Source organism: Humulus lupulus, chromosome 7, assembly GCF_963169125.1.
Source record: "Humulus lupulus chromosome 7, drHumLupu1.1, whole genome shotgun sequence".
In the NCBI taxonomy this organism is placed as follows: domain Eukaryota; kingdom Viridiplantae; phylum Streptophyta; class Magnoliopsida; order Rosales; family Cannabaceae; genus Humulus; species Humulus lupulus.
In genome coordinates, this window is record NC_084799.1 from 12,240,711 (window position 1) to 12,257,715 (window position 17,005).

Consider the following 17,005-nt stretch of genomic DNA (forward strand, 5'->3'; position numbering starts at 1 on the left):
TGATGATTTCATCAATGACGATGATGATGAAGAAATTAGTGAAGATGATTTAGAATGTACAGATTATGATGTAGGAATCGACATTGATGAGAATTAATATTTTCTTAAGCATATTCATATTTGTATGTTTAATGTATATGTTTTAATTTCAAGACGTTTCAATTAATATATGATTTTTCTCAACAATGTTTGTTTTTCAATAGTTTCAAATGCATTACCGAAATTATTTAAGTTATGTGATTAACCTCCAACTATAACTGATTTTAAGTTAATAATTATTTAAACTGCAAAGATATGTCTGCTACTATTGCTCGTTCTCATGGCGGTGATGGAGCGGTTCCTTCTCCTCTAGATCCCACGCGAGTTCCTACTTCGTGTGAGACAGGTAATATACTATAATTACTCTATCTTTTATCAATAAATAACAAATTGTTATTATTTTATTCAATTTAATTGTATTGTTTAATTAACATATGCAGCGACTCCTGCAAAAAGAAGAGGTCGGTCTCGATCCAAAAATTTGTAGCAGCTCCCTAACGACAATAAAGGTCTATTGGCTCTACAATTTGATATGAAGGAGGGAACCTACAAAGCATTTGGTGATTTTGGGACATTGTTCATGAGGCTTATTGGTAACCTTATTGGTCACCATGTCCCGTTATATTATGACTTGTCGCAGAGTGTACCGGATGAGCACAAGATAAGACTGATGCAAAAGCTTGAGATAAATTTATCAACTTATTCATATGTAATATTTTTTTATAATTTAAAAAATCTCACCATTTTTTAAATGAATTTTTCATTCTTCCTCGAGCTCTCCCTGAGTGGTTACTGATAGAGATTGGGATTGAGCAAGAGTTTCAGGATCGCTACAAGGATAGAAAAGTTCACAAGAAAAGACACTTCGATGAACATGGAGGGTATGATGATATCGAGACAGCCAGCAAGAATCCACCGGAGGACATGGACAACGAGAGCTAGTAGAAGTTGGTTGACCTTTTCACCACTCCACAGTTCATGGCATGCTCAAATGCAAATGCTGCCAACAGAGCAAAACAGAAGTATCTAAGTCTCCATGGATCGACTTCTTATGCTTCTGCTCGATTTAAGAAGGTAAATAAAAATATGTAGATAATTTGAAATATTTTAAGTTATCTTAATAATAATTTCAATATTTAACTGAGATTTTGTTAAATTTTGTTTTCCAAACATGAATCTTTAGACTAAGGAACTGCCCAACATTATCGATACGTTCCATGACATGCACAATCATCCGACACGTGGATGGGTGAACACGGATGCTAATAATGCACATGTAAGTAACTTTCTAAGTTTTGTACATATGTATATTTTTCAATTATATTATGTATAAATTGTCTTGTTTCTAAATTGCAGGATGCCCTGCAGTAAGAAGTCCAGACACAATCCCAATCCCAATCTCCTTCTGAATCTTCAGCAGGAAGTGCCACTGCCAATGAGACACAAGTCGTCTCAAAGGTACTTGGTCAACGTCGTGGCCACAACCGAGGTATTGGACGCAAGTTGAAAGGCACTAGTACCTTTGCCTCAAGCGCCACTAGATCATCTTCACAATCAGAGGCATCATCGTTTCCGTCCACCACAGTTGGCCCTCCAACAGTACCACCTGAGGCTTTCTAGTCCATGATTCAACACTTCAGTCAAGCCTTTATAACCCAGAACAACAACTTCCAGCAAATGCAACAATTTTTGCAAGCAATAAATCCAAACATCCAAGCTCCACAATTTCAGCCTGTCAACTTGGACATGAATATGATACAGTCCATGATGGCAAGCTTTCAACCACAACAACCACAGCAGCCACAACCACCACAACAGCAACAACCACAGCCACCGCAACAGCCCAACGATAATGACTTTGGAATTAATTTTGATGACATTTAGTTTTATTATATTATTATTTTGAAATTATTAATATTTTGTGTTTTTTTTTTTTGAGACAATACTACTTATGTTTTGTTTTTTACTGTTAACCGAGATTTTCGGCAACTATATTAATGAACAATATTTACTGATAATAATAATGAAAGTAGAAGATCGACACGAGGTTTTTACGTGGTTGGGGCGTTAACTAGCCTTAGTCCACGAGTCTATATATTAGAGCTATAAGAAGTTTTTACAATGGAGTTTTCTGACTCTATCTGAACAGAGTTTCTCCATTTTTTCTTCCTCTTTTTGTGCGTTATTCGACAGCTTATATTTATAAGCCAAGGGGAACACCGGGTCTGGGCCGGATCCGACCCGGGCCCCTCAGAGAAATGGGTACAAGGGGCCTTTCTAGTGGAGGCCCAATACATAAAGGTATACAATACACGAAATTTAAACCAGCTAAGGCCCAACTGGTTGACCTGAGGCACAAGCCTTCGCCCGACAGAACGGCGCTTTGGCTCTGACCACTTCGAGTCACGAGGCCGATTCAGGAGACAAGACCGGTCAGGGTACTTGGCTGCGCAGTCCTGACACTCCAGTGGGCAATCCCGAGGCGACCTTTTCTGTAGGCGAAAAGTGGGGGACAATACCCACGCGAAATGAGGCGGTTTCAGGATTCTGGACGCCTGGCCCTTCAACTGGGGAGGAGGTGATCCAAGTCCGTTTACCGTTGGCCCGCTCCGTTTACCTCGGGCCCGGACCATACCAGGCTCCGGGATAGGGACGCGTAGGCCGCGACGGTGCGAGCACTCTGGACATCGCCGGGACCGTTCAAGATGAAGACGAACCCGGAGGTACGTCCCGGACCACTCCAGACGGGCCCAGTCTAGGGTCCCTGGTCAGTACCAATTCCCTTGGGCGATATTCAAACCAAGGGACTATGGGCCAGGCCCATACGCCAAGCCGGACCTCTGACCGTGGGCCAGGGCGAAAGCCCAAAGCCCTTCCAGGAAATGGGGATAACATTTACATTTTGGAGACTATGGATATTGTTAAATTGGTTTTATTATTTAATTAAATAAGTTGGTTTCATTTATTTATTTAATTAATATTTAATATTTTAATCAATATAATTAATTAATTTTTTTACCTATAGCGACGACATGTCGTCGCCGTAGGGTGCTCGCTGAACACGAAAATATGAGTTTTCGTGATATTACGGCGACGACATATTGTCGCTGTAGATGGGGCGGTTGACGGACCTACAACGACAACATGTGGTCGTTGTAGGAGTTTTTTAAATTCAAATTTTGCAACCACCAACAGCGACAACATGTCCTCGCAATATCCCAATCCAACCGAAAAAAAAGATTCCTTATTGCGACCGACATGTCATCGCTGTAGTAAAACACTGCTACGACGACTGATTTTTTTCATTGATATAGGTTACTTGTAACGACCTCCTTTCTTAACATACATATATAGTGTAAAAACAAATTTTAATCTGAATACGACAATACTGAAATTCTGAATTTACAAAAACTTTATTGAACAATTTATAAACTAATGTTCATAACTTCAAACCATACAATACCCACAAACTAAATAAAAATTTTATCTTGCATACAAATCTTAATACTTTTATAAATAAATTTTCGTGGCGTTACTACACCTTAACGTAGAATTAGAGATTTTTCCAACCGATAAATTTAAAAGCTTTATATAAATTACAACGTTTATGAAATACTTTTAAAGCTTTATGTAAATTATAAAGTTCACAAAATACTTTTTATGAAATATAAATATAAAATCAAATTTCTTGTTTATTTATAAAATAGCATATCAGAACTCCACTCCCTTCATGTCAGCCCCATATGTACAGTCATGTTGGCTCCACGTATACTCATCAACGATTTATATTTGGGGCATCTTACCTACAATACAAAACATATCTGATGAGCTAAGGCTCAGTAAGCAGAATAGCTACCTCATATGCATTAAAATAAACGTGCAACATGTTATGTATTTTCTTTCTTTCACTTTCCTTTCTTTTGGGCCCTAGAGGATGCTGCTGCCGACATTACATAGGGAATCACATTCCCACCTGAACATAAACATGATAATATGGAATTTCTCCCACATAAACATTCATTATATAGGGAAGTACATCTCCCTCCTTACATTTTTGGGACGTAGGTATCCCAAGCAGCTCCTCTACTTTAACGCTTTCAATAACTTGTTTGTGAACATTAAGCGTGCTTATGCATAAGAAATATAACATTCTTAGAAATAACTTATGCATAAAAACATGGCAGAATAACATATAAAGTATATAAATGCACATAAGACACATAAAAGACTTGTATTGTAGATGAGGATTCTACTTACCTTGCGTCTTAATAAAACAGCTGAAATTGTTAGATTCCTGATAAAAACACAAACTATTAACTTACATAAAATCTACATGATGTAATTTTTGTTTATAATTGTTGTTATTCTATTTTTCTTATTTTATTGTTTTTTTATGTCCAGGCGTATGGTCATACTATAATTGTCCATGGTAAGATCCCAGTCTAAAAGTCGTGGTCGTGGTCATGGTCATGGTCATACGGAAATGTCCAAGTCATAGTACCAGTCCATAATAATAGGGAATAAGGTCATATAATAAAAGTCCATAATAGTCCAAAGTGTGACCATAGCCTATATAAGTTTAGTATTATAAAGATACATAAAAAAATAGTTTATATTTCAATTTTGGCATTGTAAGTTATGATGACATGGTAAAATAATCTATATATAAATTTTGGCATTTTAACGACATAGTAAAATAATCTATATATAAATTTTGGCATTATAATGGCATAGTAAAATAATCTATATATAAATTTTGGCATTATAACGGCATAGTAAAATAATCTATATATAAATTTTTGCATTATAACAGCATAGTAAAATAATTTGTATATATATAGTAACTAAATAACTGAAATGAAAGGCTCGGGAAAGAGCTTACCTAAAAGGTTTTCGAAGGCTAGCGTTACGGACAGAACTTCGCCTAGATCTTCGAGGTTTAGAACTTTAGAAGGGTGTTAAAAAGGTTTTTGGGTAGAGTAAGAGAAAGAAAATGAGGTTTTGTGATTCAAGATGAGTTTTGGAAGGGATATTTATAGGAAAAACTTGGGATACTATGTTAATAAAATATTTAAAATATCAAGCATAGTGGAATAATAAAATATTAAAAATATTAAAAATATTAAGCATGGTGGTTTGCTAAAGTCATCATTGTATCACTACTGCATCATCATGTGGGAACCATGGGGTGGACCCTGTTGTGGAACCCATGTGGACCCTACTGTGGGACCCACTATGAAAAGTAAAAAAATGAAAATTTCTCAATCTTCTTATATTACTTAGTCCAGCATTTTTGACTTACAAAATTTTCTGAAAAAGTTTCTCTAACATCCATAAATTTATTATTCCCATGTGTTAGTTACTTCAACAACTTAGAATTGTTAAAATCCCACAATAGAATACAACTATATCCCCAACAGTCAGGTTATTGTTTCCAACGGTCGGATCACTATTCACCAACGGTCATAACAGCTAGTTTTTGTCCTATAAATACTTGTTCCTTCAACCATTTACTTGCACAACTTCTTCATCTCTTAACCTTCTAGATAAAATTCATCATCAAATCATGAATTTCTCTTTATTGTTCATAACTTTAGTGATTGTTTGCTTGCATTTAGCATCATTCTATGGGTATTATACTAATGAAATGCCCATGAATATTATAGTTGTGTATTCATTAGTTATTCTTCCACTTTACTTAATAGCTCTAGCATTCGATTAACATTGTAATGCACTCAAAAGTATGAATAAAAACATCTTCTCTTATTTTTCATAATTGTTATAATGCATTTGTAGAAAGAAGTGGGAGTTACAATCTACCCTCCTTCCAAATTTTCGTCCACGAAAATCTAGAGTAAATCAGGATATTTAGCGTTCATCTCATCTTCACGCTCCCACGTAGCCTCTTCTATTGTCTGGCTTCTCCACAATACCTTGACCAAAGGTATTTCTTTAATTCTTAAGACCTTATTATTTCGATCCAAGATTTGGATAGGTTTTTCCTCATAGGTAAGGTCTTTGTCCACCTGGATAACTTCATGTTGCAACACGTGACTGGAATTAGGAATATATTTCTTCAACATAGACACATGGAAGACATCATGCACATCCGACAACTCAGGTGGTAGTACTAATTTATAGGCCACTTTTCCAATTCGGTCTAATATTTCAAAAGGTCCAATGAACCTTGGATTCAACTTTCCTTTTTGTCCAAATCTCAAAACACCTTTCATTGGTGTTATCCGTAGAAATACTTTTTCTCTGACTTGGAACTCTAATGGTCTTCTTCGTTTGTCAGCATAGCACTTTTGTCAACTTTGGGCTGCTGCTATCCTCTGTTGAATTTTTCGAACGACTTCCGTTGTCGACGTCACAATATCTGGTCCAGTTTGTTGCTCTATGTACTTTCTTTCACTGAACTCATGCCAATGGATATGAGATCGACATTTCCGCCCATATAATGCTTCATAGGGTGCCATCACTATGGTTTCTTGATAACTGTTGTTATAGGAAAATTCAATCAGCGGTAAATATTTACTCCACGATCCTTCAAAATCCAGGACACACGCTCTTAGCATATCTTCAAGAGTCTGTATAGTCCTTTCTGTTTGACCATCTATTTGTGGGTGGAAAGTTGTACTAAATTTCAATCTTGTCCCTATAGCCTTGTGCAAGCTTTGCCAGAACTTTGAAGTAAAATTTGAGTCTTTATCTGACACTATGGAAATTGGAATTCCATGCAATCGTACTATCTCTTGCACATAAGCTTATGCTAACTGGTCCCCTGTGTACGTCACCTTTACCGGAAGGAAATGAGCAGACTTCGTTAATCGATCGATGATGACCCATATCAAATCATATCCTTTGCTTGTTCGTGGAAGTCCAATAACAAAGTCCATTGCAATCTGCTCCCATTTCCATTCTGGTATTTCCAAAGGTTGAAGTTCTCCTCCAGGTCATTGATGTTCTGCCTTAATCCTTTGGCAAGTAAGGCATCGAGCTACATATTGGGCTACATCTTTCTTCATGCCAGGCTACCAAAAGTGTTCCTTCAAACTTCTGTACATCTTTCTTGAGCCTGGGTGTACCGTGTATGGAGTGTTATGAGCTTCATTCATAATCTTATTCTTAATGTCCTCTCTTGCCGGTACGCAAACTCTTCCATTAAATTTTAATATTCCTGAGTCAGAAACATTAAAATTCTTCACTTTTTCTTCTTTGACTTCTGCTTTGACCTCGGTTAGGTGAGGATCTGATTCTTGACCTTCTTTTATTTCCTCCAGCAAATTCGACTCCAACGTCAGATTGGAAAATCCTCCGACTACTACTTCCATGCCCAATCTTACTACTTCCTGTTGTAGCAGTTTAGACAAGGCTTGAAGGAACATCAAGCTTGTCGTCGTCTTTCTACTTAATGCATCTGCTACTTTGTTAGCTTTACCAAGGTGGTATAAAATTTCACATTCATAGTCTTTGACTAATTCTAACCACCTTCTTTGTCTCATATTAAGCTCCTTCTGGGTAAAGAAGTACTTCAGACTTTTGTGATCAGTAAAAATTTTACATCTTACTCCGTAGAGATAATGTCTCCAAATTTTCAAGGCAAAAACTACTGCAGCTAACTCCAAATCATGTGTGGGATAGTTTTTCTCGTAATCGTTTAATTGTCTGGAGGCGTAAGCTACTACTCTCCCTTCTTACATCAACACCGCTCCTAATCCCATCTTTGAAGCGTCACTGAAAATTTCAAACTCGTCTGTACTATTCGGGATGGTGAGGATTGGAGCATTAGTTAGTCGATTCTTTAATTCCATAAAGCTCTCCTCACAAGCTTCCGTCCATATGAATCGACTATTCATTCTAGTGAGCGCCGTAAGTGGGGTTGCAATTTTGGAAAACCCTTCTATGAATCGTCGATAATATCCAGCTAAGCCCAGAAAACTTCTTACTTCAGTTGCATTCCTTGGCTGGGACCATCCTTTTACTGCTTCTACCTTAGCTGGATCCACCAAAATCCCACTTTTTGACACAACATGTCCTAAAAAGTTAATTTTATCGAGCCAAAATTCACACTTCTTGAATTTGGCATACAGTTGTTCCTTTTTGAGAGTTTCTAGCGTACATCTTAGATGTTCCTCATGTTCTTTTTCTGACTTTGAGTATATAAGGATATCATCGATAAAAACAACGACAAATTTATCCAAGAAATCCTTAAATACTTTATTCATGAGGTCCATGAAAGCTGCAGGAGCATTAGTTAGTCCAAATGACATCACCAGGAATTCGTAATGTCCATAACGAGTTCGAAATGCCGTTTTGGGAATATCTTGTTCCTTCATCTTGAGTTGGTGGTATCCCGAACAAAGGTCTATCTTTGAAAATACTGCCGCTCCTTGTAGTTGGTCGAACAAATCATCAATCCTGGGTAGCGGGTACTTATTTTTAATTGTCACTTTGTTGAGCTCCCTATAATCAATGCACATTCTCATTGTGCCATCCTTCTTCTTCACGAATAGTACTGGCGCTCCCCACGGTGAATGACTGGGTCTTATAAACTTATTTTCCAAAAGTTCCTCCAGTTGAGTCTTTAGTTCCTTTAGTTCAGCAGGTGCCATGCGGTAAGGGGCCTTTGAAATCGGAGTTGTACCAGGTAACAACTCGATCTCAAACTCAATTTCACGATCGGGAGGAATTCCAGGAAGATCTTTTGGAAATACTTCCATAAATTCGCGTACAATTTGAACGTCTTCAGGTCTCGCAAGCTTCTCTTTCGAGACGTCACAAATCGTTGCCAGATATCTGGTGCATCCGTTTGCTAATAATTTCCTTGCCTTTGTTGCATAAATCATTGGTGAAGGGGTTCGTTTCACTTTCCCTTGAAAATGAACTTCGTCTTCTCCTACCGGTGCAAAAATGACTTCTTTCTTACTACAGTCGATTCTAGCGTTATACGTTGTTAGGAAATCCATTCCTAAAATGACGTCATAGTCCTTCATGTTGATAATGATCAGGTTAACATATAGTTCCCTGTCATTGATTGTAATTGGTATAGTCTTATACCAATGAGTTGAGTATAACACTTCCCCGGAGGGCAGTGCTATACTAAAAATTGTATCCATCTTAAGAGGTAATCCATTCAGTCTACCAAAAAAATGCACTGATGCAAATGAATGTGTAGCTCCAGAATCAACTAATACTGATGCAGGGATGTTATTGAAAATGAGCTGACCTGAGATTACTGTGGATGGACTTGCTTCCGCTTCTTCCCGAGTCAAGGCAAAGACTCTGCCATTTGTTTTCTTTTCTTCTCCTCCTTTATACTGTTCGTTACGGTTGGAACATTCCCTTGCAAAGTGCCCCGGGTTTCCACATATGTAACAAGTGTTAGTCCCAACCCGACATTCACCAGGATGATATTTGTTACATTTTGGGCATTGCGGAAATCCTGGCTTTTCTTGGGATTGCTCATTTCCTCTCTTGTTGTTGTTGTTGAAACTCCACTGGTTAGGTCGCTTCTTGTCACTATTTTTTTTTACTTGGACCACCTTTCATGAAATGGTTATTTTGCCGATTTCGGAAGTTCCTTGCGCCCTGTCTTCTGAATTCAGCTTCTTTCTCCCGTTCTTGCATCAATATCGCCCTTTCGATCTTCAAGGCTTTGTCAGCTACTTTGGAAAAAGAAGCTCCCTCCAAGTCTGCTACTTCGAGGTCTTTACGAATGTCAGGATGAATATCATTTTTTAAATGCTTGATTTTTAATTCATCCGTACAGACCATGTGGGGTGCATATCTTGAAAGTTCATTAAATTTTCGAACAAACTCCTCCATCAGCATCTTTTTCTGCCTTATGTAAGTGAATTCTCTTGCTTTTTCATCTTTCAAGGAAGTTGTAAGGTATCTCTCTTCCAATAAGTTTCGAAATTGTTCCCAAGTCATTGTGTCTACTCCATGGATGACCGCCATAGTATCCCACCAATAGCTAGCATCCTCCCTCAACAAGTATATTGCTGGCCGCACTTTGTCTACTTGTGGGACTCGAGCTAGAACAAAAAGTCTTTCCATCGTGCGAATCCAATTCTCTGTTACTTTCGAATCAATGCTTCCATAGAATTCTGGGGGGTGGAATTTCATAAAGGTCTCCGGAGAGTAATTGGATGTTGCATTTCTGACTTCTATTGGAGGAGTCGGAGGTGGTGCGTGTTGCTGTGCTCCATTTGTTGGTGGGTGGTCTGCGCTATCTTGTGGTGATTCTTCATTACCTCATGATCGTCCTTCATTTCTTTGTTGCCTTAGGAATTTTTCTAGTAAATCTTCTAACCATTGGTTTTTCTCCCTTTCTTCTTGAAATTTCCGCATTAGCTCAGCAACATTTGGAGTAGTTTGCTCTGCAGTAGGCTCTCCAGCTGCATGCCCTTCCATTCTTCAATTCTAAAAGGTCATGAGTTGGGATGATTACCATGAATAAAACTTTCTTGAAAATAAATGACCATATCACTTATTTACACGTCAAGTAGCGCTAGATATAACTTTGCTAAGGGATTAAGTTTAATGCCAATATATATATATATATATATTTATAAGGACTTACATGATGAGTACCATGCTTAGCATGATGCTTGTACATATGGGATTGTCTTCAAAACCGATTCGCTCTGATACCACTCTGTAACAATCTCCTTTCTTAACATACATATATAGTGTAAAAACAAATTTTAACATGAATACGACAATACTGAAATTCTGAATTTACAAAACTTTATTAAACAATACATAAACTAATGTTCATAACTTCAAACCATACAATACCCACAAACTAAATAAAAACGTTATCTTGCATACAAATCTTAATACTTTTATAAATAATTTTTCGTGGTGTTACTACACCTTAACGTAGAATTAGAGATGTGTCCAACCGATAAATTTAAAAGCTTTATGTAAATTACAACGTTTATGAAATACTTTTAAAGCTTTATGTAAATTATAAAGTTCACAAAATACTTTTTATGAAATATATATATAAAATCAAGTTTCTTGTTTATTTATAAAATAGCATAGCAGAACTCCACTCCCTTCAGGTCAGCCCCATATGTACAGTCATATTGGCTCCACGTATACTCATCAACAATTTATATTTGGGGCATCTTACCTACAATACAAAACATTATCTGATGAGCTAAGGCTCAGTGAGCAGAATAGCTACCTCATATGCATTAAAATAAACGTGCAACATGTTATGTATTTTCTTTCTTTCACTTTCCTTTCTTTTGGGCCCTAGAGGATGCTGCTGCCGACATTACATAGGGAATCACATTCCCACCTGAACATAAACATGATAATAGGGAATTTCTCCCTCATAAAAATTCATTATATAGGGAAGTACATCTCCCTCCTTACATTTTTGGGACGTAGGTCTGCCAAGCAGCACTTCTACTTTAATGCTTTAAATAACTTGTTTGTGAACATTAAGCGTGCTTATGCATAAGAAATATAACATTCTTAAAAATAACTTATGCATAACAACATGGCAGAATAACATATAAAGCATATAAATGCACATAAGACACATAAAAGACTTGTATTGTAGATGAGGATTCTACTTACCTTGCGTCTTGATAAAACAACCAAAATTGTTAGCTTCCTGATAAAAACACAAACTATTAACTTACATAAAATCTACATGATATAATTTTTTTTTATAATTGTTGTTATTCTATTTTTCTTATTTTATTGTTTTTTTATGTCCAGGCGTATGGTCATACTATAATTATCCATGGTAAGATCCCGGTCTAAAAGTCGTGGTCATGGTCATGGTCATACGGAAATGTCCAGGTCATAGTATCAGTCCATAATAATAGGGAATAAGGTCATATAATAAAAGTCCATAATAGTCCAAAGTGTGACCATAGCCTATATAAGTTTAGTATTATAAAGATACATAAAAAAATAGTTTATATTTCAATTTTGGCTTTGTAAGTTATGATGACATGGTAAAATAATCTATATATAAATTTTGGCATTTTAACGGCATAGTAAAATAATCTATATATAAATTTTGGCATTATAACGACATAGTAAAATAATCTATATATAAATTTTGGCATTATAACGGCATAGTAAAATAATCTATATATAAATTTTGGTATTATAACAGCATAGTAAAATAATCTATATATAAATTTTGGCATTATAACAGCATAGTAAAATAATCTGTATATATATAATAACTAAATAACTGAAATGAAAGGCTCGGGAAAGATCTTACCTAAAAGGTTTTCGTAGGCTAGCATTATGGACAGAACTTCGCCTAGATCTTCGAGGTTTAGAACTTTAGAAGGGTGTTAAGAAGATTTTTGGGTAGAGTAAGAGAAAGAAAATGAGGTTTTGTGATTCAAGACGAGTTTTGGAAGGACTATTTATAGGAAAAACTTGGGATACTATGCTAATAAAATATTTAAAATATCAAGCATAGTGGAATAATAAAATATTAAAAATATTAAGCATGGTGGTTTGATAAAGTCATCATTGTATCACTACTACATCATCATGTGGGAACCATGGGGTGGACCCCGTTGTGGGACCCATGTGGACCCTACTGTGGGACCCACTATGAATAGTACCTGGTGAATAGTAAAAAAATGAAAATTTCTCAATCTTCTTATATTACTTAGTCCAGCATTTTTGACTTACAAACTTTTCTAAAAAAGTTTCTCTAACATCCATAAATTAATTATTCTCATGTGTTAGTTACTTCAACAACTTAGAATTGTTAAAATCCCACAATAGAATACAACTATATCCCCAACGGTCAGGTTATTGTTTCCAACGGTCGGATCATTATTTACCAACGGTCATAACAGCTAGTTTTTGTCCTATAAATACTTGTTCCTTCAACCATTTACTTGCACAACTTCTTCATCTCTTATCCTTCTAGATAAAATTCATCATCAAATCATGAATTTCTCTTTATTGTTCATAACTTTAGTGATTGTTTGCTTGTATTTAGCATCATTCTATGGGTATTATACTAATGAAATGCCCATGAATATTATAGTTGCGTATTCATTCGTTATTCTTCCACTTTACTTAATAGCTCTAGCATTCAATTAACATTGTAATGCACTCAAAAGTGTGAATAAAAACATCTTCTCTTATTTTTCATAATTGTTATAATGCATTTGTAGAAAGAAGTGGGAGTTACATTACTACACATACGGACCTACAGCGACGAATTTTGCCGTCGCTGTAGAGTCTTTTTCTTGATCTCCAACTCACTCTCACAATCTCACTCTCGATATGTTACTCTCCATTTCCCCTCTACCTCAGTTGTAACGCCTCAATTTTCCTAATATGACTTAGTGCCCCTATTAGGGAGTCGGGAGGCAATAATTGAGTTAATTATGTGCTAAAGTGATATGAGTAGATTATTATGTGAATTATGTGAGGTTTATTATGATATTATTATTCTTGCATGTTTAAGTATATTAAATATGCATGTGGCTCATTTCTTATTAGAAGGCTATTTTGGTAATTTTGAACCGCTGAGGGTATAATTGTAAATATGTGTGATTTATAATTGTGACCATATTATTATGTGGATATATTTGAGTTACCCAGCATGAGGCGATCCTAGTGAGAAAGTTAGCAGAAAAGTCACAACGGGGTAAAATACTTGGCTCAGGGTGAGCTTAAGGGTATTTTGGTAAATTTCCATAAATTATAAAGTAACGGGAATTAATTTATGAATATTTGGATTGATATACTATTTGGGATTAGGTGGGATAATTTGAGATTAGCAGCAATTATGCCAAATAACAATTTTGCCCTTAGGGGTAACCTTTGAGGTTAAATGGGGCAAGGGGCATTGTGGTCATTTGACCACATGGGGTAGCAACTCGACACTTAGGCACACACACGTTCAAGCCTTCGCTACTGAGTTTTCGGAAGAAGCACACAAAGAACTCCAAGTTAGGCCAAGCTTTGGATTTTTGGTGAAGATTGAAGGTACTTCTTGTGGAGTAGCACTTTGGATTGGGTTTAGAAGTAACAAGGGTCATCTTCATCCCCAAGGAATTCGAAATTAAGAGGTAAGACCCCTGATTTTGGTGTTATTGAATTTCTTTTGAGTTTGATTTCTAGTTTGAGCTTCTATGAGTGTTTGTGATGGATTGAGTAGTGGGTTTTGTTGCCTAGGCCTAGTGATGATTTTTTTTTTTGTGGTTAAAAACCTGCTAGGATCACTGGTATTGGTCGAATTCTGGGTCTGAATTTGTAGGAATCGCAGGTTTTGAGAATTTGGGGAAGAACACTTGTGTTCTAGGCTGATTTTTGGTTTCTGGCGACCTAGTGCGACTCCGCTAGTGTCCCAGAAAGGGCGAAATTGAACTTTAATTTGAGTGTCGATTTTAGGGGTGCGACTGCGCCAATGTCCTGGAAACCCCAAACTTTCTGAGGGCGTGATCACGCCAAGAGCAGGCGCAACCGCACCAGGGGCCCCGAAATGCCAATTTCCTGAGTTCTTAAGGCTAGGCCCGGGGGCTCGAGAATCTGATTTTGGGAGCCCTCTTGGGGGCCTGGGGGACATATTTAACGCCTCGTTAACTGGGAACAACAATTTTGAGAGTTAGAGTTCAGTTTGGAACTCAGGTTCTGGGGATAATTCCTGATGGACATATACTTGTGTTGTGACTAGGGTTTCCGCCAAGCTTGGGTCAGGGATAGCGCTCGAGGTCGTTTCATTATTCACATGAGGTTTGAGGTAAGAAAACTGCACCTGATACGTGAGATACGTGATTAGGGCTTGGCCTAGTTGTTAATAGTAAATATGATTAGGACTTGGCTTGACTGTGAAATGTAAATATGATTAGGGCTTGGGCCCCTGTTAATGAACATGATTATAAATAATCATGTTGGTGAATATCTATTTAAACATGTTGGAGCATTGTATTTATTTGTATGATGAATATATTATATGTGTGATTGTTCCTTATTGGAAAGCTCGGCTTATAAACCGTGGTCGGCACAATGCGTGCAGAACGCAGGCCGTTATGGCTAGGGTACCCTGTGAGTGTATTATACACTTGACTGGCTCAAATTCCACTTGAATAAATAGATGTGCGATACGCACTTGTGTGACCCTGTGGTCGCTTACTTGTACAATGTGTCTGCTTGGTTTCAGTTATTACTGTTAAGCACGTTGTTATATTCTGTTGATTATCTGGATCTGTTAGATATGTTTTCTTGCTAAGCCTTGGCTCGCGGGTGTTATGTGGTGCAGGTAAGGGTAAAGAGAAGCTTGGCCAGCCATGAGTTGGAGAGTGTTAGAGACAGTATGTACATATGCAGTTCGCTCGATCGCCACGACCGAGATATTGCAATGGGAACTAGAGTTGGGCCATGTTTTGCCGCTTAGGTCGGCTTATTTTGTAATCCCTGAGTTGTAAACAATTTTTAAACTTTTATTTTGGGATCCCATGTAAAGACTAAAGTTTTAATGAAAATATTTGTTCCTATGACCAAGATTTTTAATACCTGAACCATTAGTCACTTAATCACATATTTTAGTCCAAATGACTCGTTTAGCGAGTCCAACACTAATTTAAACATGCGTCATAACGATCCCTGATTAGTAGGGTGTTACATCAGTCATCTCCCTACCTCTATGCGACTAGGTGCAGTCGTGGGTGCGTCGATCTGGGTGGTTAATTAGCGGAGGATTGCGGCAAGGTGTGGGATTGGGGTCATGCGGCTGGGTGTGAGATGTTGAGGTCTTCGACTGGGTGCAGGATATTGAGGTCTTTAATTGGGTGGTATTTAAGATCTGGGTTTGAGATCTGGTGCGAAGTTACAGCTATGTCGCGTCGAAGACTTAGTTTCCAACCATGTTGACATCCATCTTTTCTTCTCGAGCAACGACAACCCCAAAACCAACACCGCGCAGGATGAGATTACTTCATTGAGTGATGTTGGCACTGTGAGATCCAAGGCTCCTCGATACTTCATTTGCGAATGGGAATCTGGTAGAACAAAGGTGGTTTATGGTTGTTCTTTGTTTGATGATGATGGTTATTTTCATTTTTTTTTGTTCAATCTATTTTTTTTTTTTTGTGGGGACTGTTTGAAAGAATGAGCTTGAAGAAGATGATGAAGTAGATAGGTTAGTTTAAGGTTTAAATTTTACTCTTTGTTTGAAGAAGAATAAATAAAAATATGGTATTTATATTATTTTTTAATTTTATTGATTTTGTTTAGTTAATAAATAAATAAATAATTCATTAAAAAAGAAAAAAAATCTAAAGGCATTTTAGTCATATTTAAATTTCTTTTTACCAAAATCAGACTTAGGATATTATTTTGTCTCATGTTGTAAAACACATGGTTTGAATTATCATTTAACAAAACAAAGGGTCCGATCGGTAACTATTGCACAACACAGGGTCCAAAACGGTACCCTAAATAATATCACTACTACAAAAACACCCTTTTAGGACACTTTTTTAGGGCACTCACCTAAATGCAAGTCCTAAAAAAGCCTCCTGGACCTTTTAGGACTCACGTTGCGAGTCCATAAAAAATTTGTTTTAGGAATCGCGGAGCGAGTCCTAAAAACTATGTGTGTTCTAAAAGTTTGAGTTTTTTTTTAAATAAACACCTCCTGGACTTTTTAGGACTCGCATCGAGTCTTAAAAGATTGTTTTTAGGACTCGCAGCGAGTCCTAAAACCTTATGTGTATTCTAAAAGTTTGAATTTTAAAAAATTTCAAATTCCCTCCAATTTTTTTTAACAAAAGTTTTATTATTATTTATTAAAAAAAACAACAACAAAAATTCGCTCAACCCTTTTTTCTCTCTCTCTCTCTCTCTCTCTCTCTCTCTCTCTCCTCGATTCCCTCTCTCTTTCTCTTGAAATTCCTTCTCTCTCTCCCTCTCTCACCTTGCGTCGTCACTGCCAGGGTCGAACGGTCGCCGT

At 36.9% G+C, this 17,005-nt stretch overlaps 3 protein-coding genes across 3 annotated transcripts; all 3 read right to left on the minus strand.

Moving 5' to 3' along the window:
- Nucleotides 1-5,888: 5,888 nt before the first annotated feature.
- LOC133791384 (uncharacterized) lies at nucleotides 5,889-6,272 on the minus strand. Its single transcript, XM_062229314.1, has one exon. The coding sequence runs from the start codon at nucleotides 6,270-6,272 to the stop codon at nucleotides 5,889-5,891; it is 384 nt and encodes a 127-aa protein (XP_062085298.1).
- Nucleotides 6,273-6,350: 78 nt separating this feature from the next.
- LOC133791385 (uncharacterized) lies at nucleotides 6,351-7,373 on the minus strand. Its single transcript, XM_062229315.1, has 3 exons — nucleotides 7,128-7,373; nucleotides 6,843-6,944; nucleotides 6,351-6,725 (listed from the first exon to the last, which is right to left on the minus strand). Exons 1-3 carry the CDS (start codon nucleotides 7,371-7,373, stop codon nucleotides 6,351-6,353), a joined length of 723 nt encoding a protein of 240 aa, XP_062085299.1.
- A 363-nt stretch (nucleotides 7,374-7,736) lies between these two features.
- On the minus strand, nucleotides 7,737-10,458 carry LOC133791386 (uncharacterized). Its single transcript, XM_062229316.1, has 4 exons — nucleotides 10,358-10,458; nucleotides 9,608-10,273; nucleotides 8,559-9,561; nucleotides 7,737-8,192 (listed from the first exon to the last, which is right to left on the minus strand). Exons 1-4 carry the CDS (start codon nucleotides 10,456-10,458, stop codon nucleotides 7,737-7,739), a joined length of 2,226 nt encoding a protein of 741 aa, XP_062085300.1.
- Between the last annotated feature and the right edge of the window lie 6,547 nt (nucleotides 10,459-17,005).